The sequence below is a fragment of the Meleagris gallopavo genome, chromosome Z (assembly GCF_000146605.3).
Source record: "Meleagris gallopavo isolate NT-WF06-2002-E0010 breed Aviagen turkey brand Nicholas breeding stock chromosome Z, Turkey_5.1, whole genome shotgun sequence".
Taxonomy (NCBI): domain Eukaryota; kingdom Metazoa; phylum Chordata; class Aves; order Galliformes; family Phasianidae; genus Meleagris; species Meleagris gallopavo.
The window spans coordinates 24,239,734-24,252,056 of record NC_015041.2 but is presented as its reverse complement, the minus strand read 5'-3'; the positions used below and the strand labels follow the sequence as shown (position 1 = coordinate 24,252,056).

Below are 12,323 nucleotides of genomic sequence, written 5' to 3'. Positions count from 1 at the left end.
GCGACCGCCAGGGCTGCACCATGGTGGTGGGCAGCGACGGCCGCTACTTCAGCAAGACGGCCATCGAGATCGTCGTCCAGATGGCCGCGGCCAACGGGGTAAGCCCGGGGTCTCGCGGCTCCGCCGGCGTTCTGCGCCGTCGGTCAGGCTGCTCCGCTAGTTTTGGGCGAGGCTGGCGATGCCTGCGTGTGAGCCGGGTGCTCCTGACAGCCCCGGGTACTGCGGCCCGACCGTGGTGCTGCGCAGCTCTTTTGGGACCGAGTCAGGAGTGGAAGCTGAAAAACCACACCTGACTCTGTGGAGAAGGTTTAGCAGAGTCAAACATAAGTGCGTGGAAAGCGAGGGCGTTAGATGTGTGCTCGGTGCTTACACTCTTTCAGGGATGCTCGGGGAAAATGATGTAAAGGAAGAGGAATTCAGCAGTTTGGCTGCATCTTAAGAAAATAAGTGTTCTCTGTTCATTTAGTGAATGAGACAATGGTGACAGCCCATCCAATCAGATGGGTTACAGCATATTTTGCTCAGATTTGAAAACGTGAAAACTCTCAAGAGGGGAATTGATGTTTTCTGATGGAGGTGTGCAAACACCTTTGTCTGTCTGTACATGCAGAAAGCTGGGAAGTACCAGCCAGCACGGGCTTGAAGTTTCCTCTCCAAAGCAGAGTTGAAGCTGCTATCTCTCCTAACTGCTGAGTTGACCGTCCAGAAAGCGCACACAACAGGGAGCAGTGGGAGGCCACTGCTCATAGCTGGGAGCTGCGAGTTCCATGGGACTGCTTTGCCTCAGCTCCTCCCATTGCTAGCTCTGCGAGTGGAGCTCTGTCACTGTAGCGTGGGTAGGAGAAAGCACAGCAAGGGCTGTTCTGCCCAGCCGGCAGTCACCCATTGCTCTTGTATGCACAGAATAAGTTGCAGTTGCAAGGTGAGCACAAGGACTGAAACCTGGGGGAGACCAGAAATGTAGGGCTTAGAAGGCTGAGAGGTTCTCAGCTGGGCTAAGCTGCAGTCAGGACTCTGTCCTGGCTAATGTTGCTGTCAGCTTTCTTCCTTCCAGCGTCCCATGTCACATTTCCCATTTTCTTCTGCTCCCCCTGCAGATTAGTTTTTTTTTGACCTCTGTAAGTTTTCAATTTAGCATGTTTCTGGCACTTTGCTCTAACTGGGCTTCCCTTTCCTTAAGTTATTGCAGCTTTCTTGGAAGCACAGTTTCTCCTTACTGTTTTCTGAAGCCAAGAAACGAGAGTGTCTGCTGGCAGTTCCCACAGATTCCTGAGTTCAAGCACTGTACTCTGGCTGGGGGCACAGTCCTGATAAATTCAAGTGGGTGATGGCTGGGGGTGACATTGATCCTGCTCCCACGTGCTCATGCTCTATTCCCCTCTGGCCTGCCGGCCGCTTCTCTGTATCTCTGCAACACACTGTAAGTGTAGAAACCTCACTTTTTTTTGCCTCCAAGGAATACTCATTACATGTATTATTCTTCGATTGCTAATATATGACAGCTGAAAAATTATCTAAGCCTCCCCAAAGGCATTGTTTAGTGCTGTGCTATATGGTTTGGGTGGAGAGCATGAATACTGCTGAGGGCAAATACCTCTCCTTTGGCCAAGGCAAATATCTCTACAAGGAGCCTGTCCTGCATCAAAAGGAAAAAAAAAAAAAAAGCAAGCTGGCAAATGCAGGGTGAGATGAAACATGTAGGAGCTTGAAGCTGCCCTGAAAACCTTTAGCCTCAGTGGAGTTCCAGGAGAGTGATGGCCAAGTAGTGCTGACAAACTGAGCCAGAGTCTCCTTCCAGGAAGACACATACTGAGTTCTTTGGTTAATTGTGCCTGCCGAGTATAAAAATAAAGGGGATCTTCTGTTATCAACTGTACACGTATTGCCCTTTAGAGTCGCTAGGTTCCCCTTGTTCTAATTTGGTGACTCACCCTGCATTCTCCCTGCTTTAGCAGCCTAGCACAGTTGGCACAGGCCCTGGGACCAGGAATGAGCTGAGGCCCCCTGCCTGGTCAGCTGCTGCTGCTTGCCCTGCCTTCCTGTCATCATTGAGCCCTGCGCTCACCCTATGGACTGGGACTGCAGGTACACCACTGCTGCAGCTTCTGGGCTTCCACTGCTGGCAGTGGCTATGGGGTAGTGCGTAGCATGCAGTGGCCATCAGCACGATTCATCATGTCTTTCTGTTTGGAGAGATACTGTAGGTTAGCTGGAAGCAGCTAACTAGTGGTCATTCTTTGAAAGAGCGCACAAATGGGATTGAGGCAAACACATTTTGGTAAGAGACTGTCTCATTCCAGCTTGCAACAGGCAACAGGCATTTCTGAGAAGTGAGATGTTAGGAGAATATCTGAAACTGCATCTCCCATTTCACCTGCCACCTGTCAGCAGCTTTTGCTTCTTAATGCCAGGAAGAACTGAGGTAAAAGGCTCCATCACGTGTGACAAAGTCTCACTACAAATTAAATGCAAGTATTCCATTAGAACCATCAGCTGGGTGTGGTGCTTTATTTTTGAGGCAAAGTTCAGAATAAGTTTAAATTAAAAACTCTGATGTCTGGATCTGATCAGAAGTGGATAAGTTGATAATCATACTTGGCCTATGGAGAGTCATAGCAACATTGTAGAGGTCATGAAGTATTGCTAATAATGCTGTAAAAGTTTGAGATGGCGAAGAATTTTCCAGCTGTTTTTGCAGTGCCATGGGTTTTTTTGTTTGTTTGTTTCCAATGAGAATCTTATCTTCCCTCCTTACACCTGTATGGCTGACTTATTTGCTTCTATATTAGGCATGACACTAAGTCATCATTAGGAAACTACAGTGAAAGAAGATATATCCCTGTGCTGTCCAGGATATAATCCACTTGCTTTATGTTATTTCAGGTTCAATTGACTGAGGCATGTGAGAGAAAAATTACTGGGAAGATCAATTTAAAAATCTTAAATGACTCCATTTTGATCCACTGTATTTTCTGAAAATACACAGCTGCATGTGGTAATATTGCATAAAAATGTTGCTGTAAAATAGTTGTTAGGGTGACTACACTCTCAGCCCTAAGAGTTTGCTGAGGACCATGGTCTCTTTTGCTGCTATTGCTACTAAAAGCAGAGTGACAAAATAGAATGTGGCGCTGGGCACAGTATTAGAAGAGGCATTACAAGCCTGTGATTTTGTAGCCACGTAAGTTTTTGAATTCCAAAGATAATCTTTCCATGCCATGAAACTGTCCAAGATTTTCAGAAGGATAATACTGGAACTTTAATTGTCAATGAGTATGTGGACACTATCTGGTTGCTGGTTTAGCCCAGAGAAGTCTGAAAATCTGAGAGTTCATTTCTTAAAATTAATTAGATAGCAGTTTAATACTTGATTCAGAGACATAGTGAACAGCAACTGGGCTGAAAGTGGATGAGATTGCATTCCTGCCATCAAAACGAAGAGAGAAAGATGTTTACGTTTCTAGGGAGTGCCTGAATTTAGAGTTTAGAATAGCAGCACTGAAGAGCTATATGTAAAGTGAAGCTCTTTGCAGTAGTCACTGCAAACAAAATAGAGTATCGTAAGACACAATTTCACTTTCTTATTTAATTTAATCTTATTTAATTTAGAATACAAAACACTGCATTTTTACAGGATAGGAATTAGTTTAAACAATTCTTATACTGTTTCTGCACTAATTCTAATTAGTGTAGAAATAACCACCTGAACAAATAACCTGTCACAAATACAGAAAGCAACGCAAAATAGTCCTATTCGTATAAATGCTGGGCGTCCAGGAACTGCTTTGTGTTGAGCAGGAGAAAAGTGAAGATGCAGTAAAGAGACAGTGCCAGACAATTTATGCATTGTGAATAATCTGTGTTTTGGCTAATTCAGAACAGTGATTTCTGTGCGCTTACAAAAAACCTAAACCTCACGTAGAAGTATAGAAGAATTCATGATATACCTTGCACGCAAATATAAATGTATTGATACTTTAATATCTCACAATACATCAGCAAAACATAATTTCTGTCATCTTCCTTTTGCTTACCCATCCACAATAACGTTTTAAGAGCCACCACTCTTTTCTGACAGCTATCTTTGGAAAACTGAGTCTTCACTTGCCTTAGTATTCTACATGCATAATAGTTTAGAAAAGGGAGAGAAAGTGCTCAAAGCAAGTGTTTTCATTACTTTTTTTCATTTTATTTCCCATAAGTATGGGGGTACATAGTATAGACTGGAAGAAAGTTTGCTAAAGCCCGTTTCCCAGTGGTCTGTGTTTCTTCTAGTGCTTTGGTACAACGAGCAGTGATGATTAAATGATGGCACTTGTACAGCAGTCTTGGAAGAAACCTCATATTGTCCAAAAGCTGCGCATAGGCTGAAAAGAAGCCTTAAAAGGACATGCTCAAATTCAAAACAATTTGAAAACATTGGTATTTCTATTTCAAATCACTACCTATATAAATAAGCAATGATATAAATGAAACAGTAATACAGATAATGGAAATCCTTTTTTCTTGAACTTGGTTCTTAAGGTACCTCAAGGCATATGCTTGAACTGCTAGCCTCTCCTCTCCTTGAGGAGTTTGGATGGAGTTCTATCCTGGGTATTTTCTGAGGCAAAGGTATGTCTGTGGAAACACAGCCCAAAACAACTAGAAACACTTTTGCTTATTTGTAGAAGAAAGTCTTCCTTGTTCCATAACACAGGAATTGCTGCATAGGATTGCTGCATTCCTGCATAGGAATTTCTGCAGTCATAAGCAAGGTTATACATAAACTTTTTTTGAAGCAGTTTCTATTCAAAACAGTCGAGTTAAAAAAATGCAAATTCTGGAGATTTTTAAATCTCCATTTGGAGAGTTTTGGAGCATTTGGAGAGTTTTAAAAGGTGCTGAGAACATTACATAAATGCAAAGTGCTCCAGTCAGCAAGAGATACTAGTTGGGTTCTGTACTGAAGAAATATGAGCCCCTTCACTGAGATTTGGAGACTAAGTGGAAGAAACGTATCTCATTGTTGCTCTGAGACCTGCAAATTACTGCTTCATTGTATCTTCAGAGAGAACCAAGAGCAGGAAGGGAAGTGAGACGATGTGTCAGAAAGCAATACGAAGTCTGGTAGGAGTAAATCTGCCACAGTGTGCCTGCATAACATTTAATCTGCTCTTCAGGGAAATCCATATTCACTAGCTTGGTTTCCTCCACAAATAATCAAGGTTCTCCAGTAAGTAAGGTAGTGTTCTAATTGTTTTATTACAAGTTAATGGATCTGTATTATTAGACATGAATAATAAATAAAATTGCTCAGCACCTCTGAACTGAGCAGAAATGAGGCTCGGCTGCCTGGTACTGAAGGTAACCAGGTATATGCTCCACCCTCACCAGTTGACCATGTCAGTGTAATGGCAACTTAAAGGATTCTGCTGACTCACATATCCCCATCCCTCCTGAATACTTGTTTTTTCTGGAAAGTATTATAGTTACAGTGGAAAAACAAGAAACTATAATTTTGAGTTTCTTGGGTTTTACATCTTACTGTTTCCTTAGATTTGTCCATACCTGGCAGAAAAAGGCAGTGCAACAAAACGTGTTTACATTAGTTACCATGAGCAAATCAAATGAACCTCGAATGTTTTCTGTGAACTTTTCTTATGATTTTGATAGCTTTTCCTGTTTTCCAGCAGAAGGATCCTTATGCATCAAAATTATGATGTCTGGTTAGTGCCTCGGCTATTCATATTGAGCTGAAACTGTAGTGTCTGTGTAGATAACTAAGGCAGAGGCTTTGAAATTGGGATCATGCAGTGGAACTGTGCATAGCACCAAACACACTGAAGCAGTCAGTGTTTAATAACACCACCTGGAAGCTTTTTTTACTTTAAGACTGGTGGGAACTTCCCTTGCTCAGCTGTGTCCTGGAAACACTCCCTGTTCATCTGAAATAGCCAAAGAGTAGATAATGACTGAAGGAGGACTGTTTTCTGCAGGGCAGGATGTCCGAGGGTATCTGTGTTACAAAGATGTGACTCAGAGATTACCTGTTTTAGAAATATATTGTGGTTCTATTTGCAATTGCTCTGAAAAGCCCCTCCATGAAAGCCAAGTCGCTTGCTGTTCTCTTTTATGCTAATTGAAGCTCTGACCTTGCTTGCTTCCACACACTCAACACTAAAACATACTGTTATTAAAGCAGCTTTGGTGATTGATGGGGATACCTGGAAAGGCCTGATAGCAGGATCATACCCCAGTCCAGTGGTGGGAGCTTGCAGTTTGCTGTTGTGTCTGTGCTCCTTGCTGCCCTGGGTATATATAAGATAGCATTTGTTAACGGCAGCTCTTGTTTGTGTATTTCTCTACAACAAATAGATTCCATGGTAGGAGCTTAAAATTTCTGATAGCCACTGTATACGCATATATTAGTGTGTATGTTTCTTCATTAACATTAAAAATAATACCTTTTTTCACCTAGATCGGCAGATTGGTTATTGGGCAGAATGGTATCTTATCCACACCTGCTGTTTCGTGTATTATTCGAAAGATAAAAGCAGCTGGTGGGATTATTCTAACAGCCAGCCACAGTCCTGGGGGACCTGGAGGAGAGTTTGGAGTTAAATTTGAGGTTGCAAATGGAGGTAGGTGTTCTTTTTAACTAGCACATTTATGTCATTGCATCTCAGTGTGATTAAAATTCAGGGATAGCCAACTGACATTAACTGTAAGTGTTTTTGGTTATTCTTTCTCAGACTATTCTTTAACAAATTTGCAGAAAATAAGCATATTCTTTATTTTTCTTAAGGATAGGACTGTTTTTATTTACATGGCATATGTTCAGTAAGTATTAAACATTCATTAAAGCCCTTGCAATGTCGGTAAGAGTTCTGTGAGGCTTACCGTCTGATTTTTACTTTATTTTACTTACTCTGCCGGATTATTGTAACAGTTTTCATCCTTCTATGAAGTTGTTTATGAGAGAATTCTATTTCTTTCGTGTTTCCGCCTTGGTTGTCTTGGCACTTAATTTATAGCATGTGATTTCAGAAATGCTGTAAGCAGTGTAACTCACAACTCAGTATATGTTTCATGTATGGAAAAAAGCATTCTTCATGTTGACCAGGAAGAAAAATTGCATTTATCCAAGGAGAATTGTACTACTTTAACTATCTCAGTTCTGCTCCTCAATTATGCGGTTTGTGTGTATAGTAATAATGTCTTGTTTTCTGAAATTTTTAAGTTGGCACATGTAGTTATGTAGCACTTTATACATTTTATGTTACTGATATGTGCAAACCCAATGCTTTTTAGAAATGCTGAAGCCTTATATACTTCATAAACATAGGATGCTTTCCTTCTGAAAATCTCAAAGTGCCTTTAAAATCATCCTATCAAAGCTGATGTAGTGTGAATGAAGCTTGTCCTTACCCTGTGTTTGGAATAAAATAGTAAGAAGTCATTTGCAAAGCCAAATAAAGTTAAGTGACTACTGTGTGTTGTTTTTATTACCTTGGACCATCAGATAGGCTGTGTCTGAGATGTTAGACACTGATTCATGTGGTAAGGCTATACTGGGTACAGCAGCATTGTTGCAGGAGGCAAGCATCCAGAAAAGAAAGGGGCATTCAAATAGGAGAGAGAGAAAATAAGAACAACACAGGAGTTCATTTTTTCAAGTTGGAAGTGTGGCTTTAGTATAAGCAAAGAAGAATTGGATAAGACAGAATGGTCTTCTGGTCATTTTGCATCAAGCCTGCAACTCTTACTAGGACGACAGTAATTTTTAAAAAATACAGCCAACCTTCAGGATTTGCTAATAATAATGCACACTTAGATACGATTTCTCTTTTGCAATGACCTAAGCTGTTGCAGGTCACAACTGCTTGTTAAGCGATTAAATTATTTTGATTCTTATGAATGTGTCATTAGGGCATTGGTGGCTTAATGGCTGTCAAACTGTTAAGGAGTTTTTAATGATAATCTGTGCCCAAGGAAATCAAGTGAGATGCCAAACAATCTCAGTTTCATAGTTGTGCAGAAGGACCCATGAGACACCAGAAGCTGCTTCTGAAAGGCAGTTTTTCCATTGGTACATATGTTAGGTTCACTGTAGAAGAAGAAATGGCAATATTTTTGTGTCATAAACACGAAGAAAAACGATTGAATTCTTTTCTCTAGGCTAGTGATTGCCTTAAATACTTTCTATGAAACAAAATGGTATGAGAACACACTGTATTTCCAAGTTCTGATGTTTTTGTTTTTTTTTTCTTAAAAAAATGTGCTAGAATGTAAAAAGTACCAGTGCTCTTTTTGGGGCTTATTCTTCAATAGATAAATTCTTTTTTTCTTTTTTTTTTTTACTTTTAACCAGCAAACTTTTTTGTGTTTGGAATCTTCATTTAAAAATACGAGCTGACAAGTTCTCTTCTCTTACAGGACCTGCTCCAGATGTAGTTTCAGATAAGATTTATCAAATCAGCAAAACCTTGGAGGAATATGCCATTTGTCCTGATCTCAGAGTTGATTTATCTCGCTTAGGAAGACAAGAGTTTGATCTGGAGAACAAATTCAAACCTTTCCGAGGTACAAACGAAGGCTTTTATGCATGCTACTTACATGTGTTGATTCTAGGTAGTAGAATTGCCAGAGAATGATAAAGAGTAGTTATTTAATCAGAGTATTATTTCTTCAGAATTCCTTACTGCTACTAGATCTCAAAATGCTCAGTGGTAAGGGTGAGCGTTGCATTCATTCTGCACACAGGAAAACAAACCAAAAAAAACATCAAGTAGCATAAAAATAAACTAAAACAATCCCTTTTTGTTGTTGTTGTTTTCTAATTTGAGGAAGAATTTTGTTGTTGTTGTTTCTAGTTCAAGTGTATTTTATTCTAAGCTTTTTTCTTAGGCACTGTGTTTACATTTTACCCTGAAGAAGAGCGTTGGGCTGAGGTCAGCATTTCTGAGGAAAATAGTTTAACTTGTAACTAAAATATTTCAGGATATTCGCTAAACCAGATAAAAAGGCATTTGTGTAACATTCTTCTAAATTTAATCAGAAGAATAACTTGTTCCAAGTTGACTGAAAACCATGGCTTTACCATGGTAGCTGCATTGATTCCAACAAATTTACTTTCAGTAATTAATTTTAGTTTGATCTGTTTAATATCTTAAAGAACTAGAGAAGCTGTAGCTTTCTACCTTTGTGGCATCACAATTCATATTAACAGGACTGTAACAAAGAAAAACAGATGTTGTATTTGAGCCAAACTTTCTGAAGTCGGTAATACATAAAATGCAAAAATATGGTGTTAGAATGACAATGCTAGAATGATCGTAAGTGCCAAAAATGAAAAGGATAGGCTGTGTGTCTCTCCTGATGAAGTGATGCAAATAGATACTGCTTTTAGATAATAGAAATTGTGAATTTTTATCAACATGGACATCTTCCATTCTCTGCAGTGCTGTAGCAAGCAGAACTGATGATGCATGCAAGGCTTAAGGTTGATGAAAGAGCTTTTTACTTTGTCTCTTTGGCATCAGCGCCAATTCATGTTGCACAGAGATTGTGTGGTCCTATTTTAATTCAGGTACATGGGTTGTAAAAGTGTGCTGGGAGACACATGTCCCCATATGTAAGCTGTATTTCTATTTTGTTATGTTATTGATTGTTTTGGTTTTTTGCTTATTTTTTTTCTAGTGGAAATTGTTGATTCTGTGGATATCTACCTCAATCTCCTTCGAAATATCTTTGATTTCAATGCAATCAGAAATTTGCTGACTGGACCCAACCAGATCAAAATAAGGATTGATGCCATGAATGGAGGTATGAACTTAAGATACTATCAGGACCAAAATATGATTTTGCTGTAATAGTTTTACAATAAAGGTAAATATATATACGGTGTATAAATGTCAGGACTTTTAGAAATGCTAAAGGGTTTGCACATCAGACTATTAATAAAGGCCTAACCCACTGTTAGTCCTTTCTTGATAAGTAATTGAGGACATCTATATGCAATAAAAGTTTGAAAGCAAGCAGGGTGAGCTTATCTTGCCATGAGTGGATGATACGTTGCAGAGTGTCATAACCAAGGAGATTACAGGACAGTGTCTACGAAGGAAAAATGGTTTCCATTTGTATCCTGGGCTGCATTGAAAGGGGGATGGCCAGCAAAGCAGGGGGCTGATTGTCCCCCTCTGCTCTCTCCTTGTGAGGCCCCACCTGGTGTGCTTCTTCCACTCCAGGGGCCTCAAGAACAAGAAAGATGTAGAGCTTTTGAAGCGGATCCAGAGGAGGGCCATAAAGATACTCAGAGATCTGGAGCACCTCTCTTATAAAGAAAGGCTCATTTTATTTGGCCTGGAGAAGAAAAGGTTCCAGGGAGATCTTGCTGCAGCCTTCCAGTACTCAAAGGGAACTTAGATGCAGGAGGGAGACTGTCTTTTTTCACAGGTGAATGGTAATGAGTCAAGGGGGAATGGTTTTAAACAGAAAGAGAGGGTATTTAGGTTAGATATTAGGAAGACATGCTTTACATAAAGCAGTGCTCTGGGGTATCCTGAGGCACTGGCATAGGCTGCCCAGAGAAGCTGTGGATGCCCCATCCCTGGAGGTGCTCAAGGCCAGGTTGGTTGGATCCCTGGCAGCCTTATCTGGTGGGTGGCAGTCCTGCCTATGGCAAGGGGATTAGAACTTGATGATCTTTAAGGTCCCTTTCAACCCAAACCATTCTGTGATTCAATGAAAATTAGTTAAATCTGAATAAAAAAAATTGCTACCAGAAATCCTCGGTGAGTTGGCCAAGCAATGAGGAACGGAATGCCTTTCATCACATACACTTCTGGAGGGAATGTTATTGAAATAATGTATAGATCTCTGATGTCCTCATCTATTACAAGATACTAAAAAATGCTACTCAGCCTCCAAGTGCACAAGCATAGATTTCAGATACAACTAACATTACAGTTTTCTCCATAAGATCAAAATATTTAATTGTGAAAAATCTTTGGTACGGTTTGATAATGACATCATTTCCAGATGCGTGTGTATTTAGGATCCTCTTATTTCTGAAGTGATAGAAAATACTCCTTACAATTATTGAAAATGTAGATTAATTGGTTAAAGGATGGAAATGTATATGCATTTCTTCAGCAGATAAGGTTAGGATTGGTAAGTCTTACCAGGAAATTAAGAGAAGGCCTGGCATGGTAATCTGGGTTGTCGGTGAAATAAAAAGCTGCTTCAAAATGAATCTGTGTGATATTTTCGGATACCCCACAACGCTGCATATACTAATTATGATATGGTAGCATGAACCACGGTCTTACTTGGCCATATGATTAAAGAAAAAAAAAGTTATTTTGTAATTAGTTGTAGGAAAGTTTTTATTTATTATGTACGTGACAATAGGAAAAATGCGGCAACATTTTCAGTAGGGAAATGTTTAATTTCAGTGTGAGAAATCTGAAAGAAGTGTATTCCCTATTTCCATTCTATTACTGCTTACTTTCTTTGCTAAACTGTTGCTTGCAGTCCAGGACATGTAAAATATTATAATAGCATATTATTTTTGTTCTAGTAAGGAATACCCTATGTCTGTACATTAATTACTTTCCCATAATAGTTGCTAAATAAAACTTCTCTTTCAATATTCAGTGGTTACTTTCTCACTTCTGCTAATGAAGAAGCGTGTTTTTAATACCGACTTAACAACTGATCTGTGTAGAGTGATGACCATATTCTCTTCTGAGAAATGATGATTTCCCTTTTGTTAATAGGACAGATGTATAGAATTGCTGGAAGTATGTTTTGTATCAAGTCTCTGAAGTACTGTGAAAAATTTGAATGTCAAGCATATGTTTTTGTGATTGCATGGCAGATTTATATTTTTACAGTTATGGGACCTTATGTGAGAAGAATCCTCTGTGATGAATTAGGAGCTCCTGCCAATTCTGCTATAAACTGTATTCCTCTGGAGGATTTTGGTGGACAGCGTCCTGATCCCAATTTAACATATGCAACTGCCTTGCTGGAGGCTATGAGAGGTGGAGAGTATGGGTTTGGAGCTGCTTTTGATGCTGATGGAGTAAGTATTCTGATCGGTGTGGAAGTTTCACCTTAGGTATTGTTTTGTCTGCTGTCTGGTGTTGGACATGTAAGTATAATTTATTTGCTTTTCAGACAGTTCTTGAAGATGAATAGCATTACTTTCAAGCATAGATGATAGAATTTGTACCTGTAAATCAGTCACGTGGAATAATTTGTTCCTACAGATGTTTTGCAAGTTGAACAGGATTTGAATCCAGAATGAGAGCCCTCCCTTCCCCTCCCCTCCCCTC

General features: G+C 39.8%; 2 protein-coding genes across 2 annotated transcripts in view; one reads left to right on the top strand and one right to left on the bottom strand.

Moving 5' to 3' along the window:
* Positions 1 to 12,323, bottom strand: part of KANK1 (KN motif and ankyrin repeat domains 1) — a 404,522-nt gene that overhangs the window by 146,832 nt on the left and 245,367 nt on the right. The window lies entirely within an intron of this gene.
* On the top strand, positions 7 to 12,145 carry PGM5 (phosphoglucomutase 5). The gene is made up of 5 exons (XM_010725607.3): positions 7 to 98; positions 6,461 to 6,623; positions 8,419 to 8,565; positions 9,682 to 9,807; positions 11,880 to 12,145. The coding sequence occupies exons 1-5, from the start codon at positions 21 to 23 to the stop codon at positions 12,104 to 12,106; spliced, it is 741 nt and encodes a 246-aa protein (XP_010723909.1). The 5' UTR covers positions 7 to 20; the 3' UTR covers positions 12,107 to 12,145.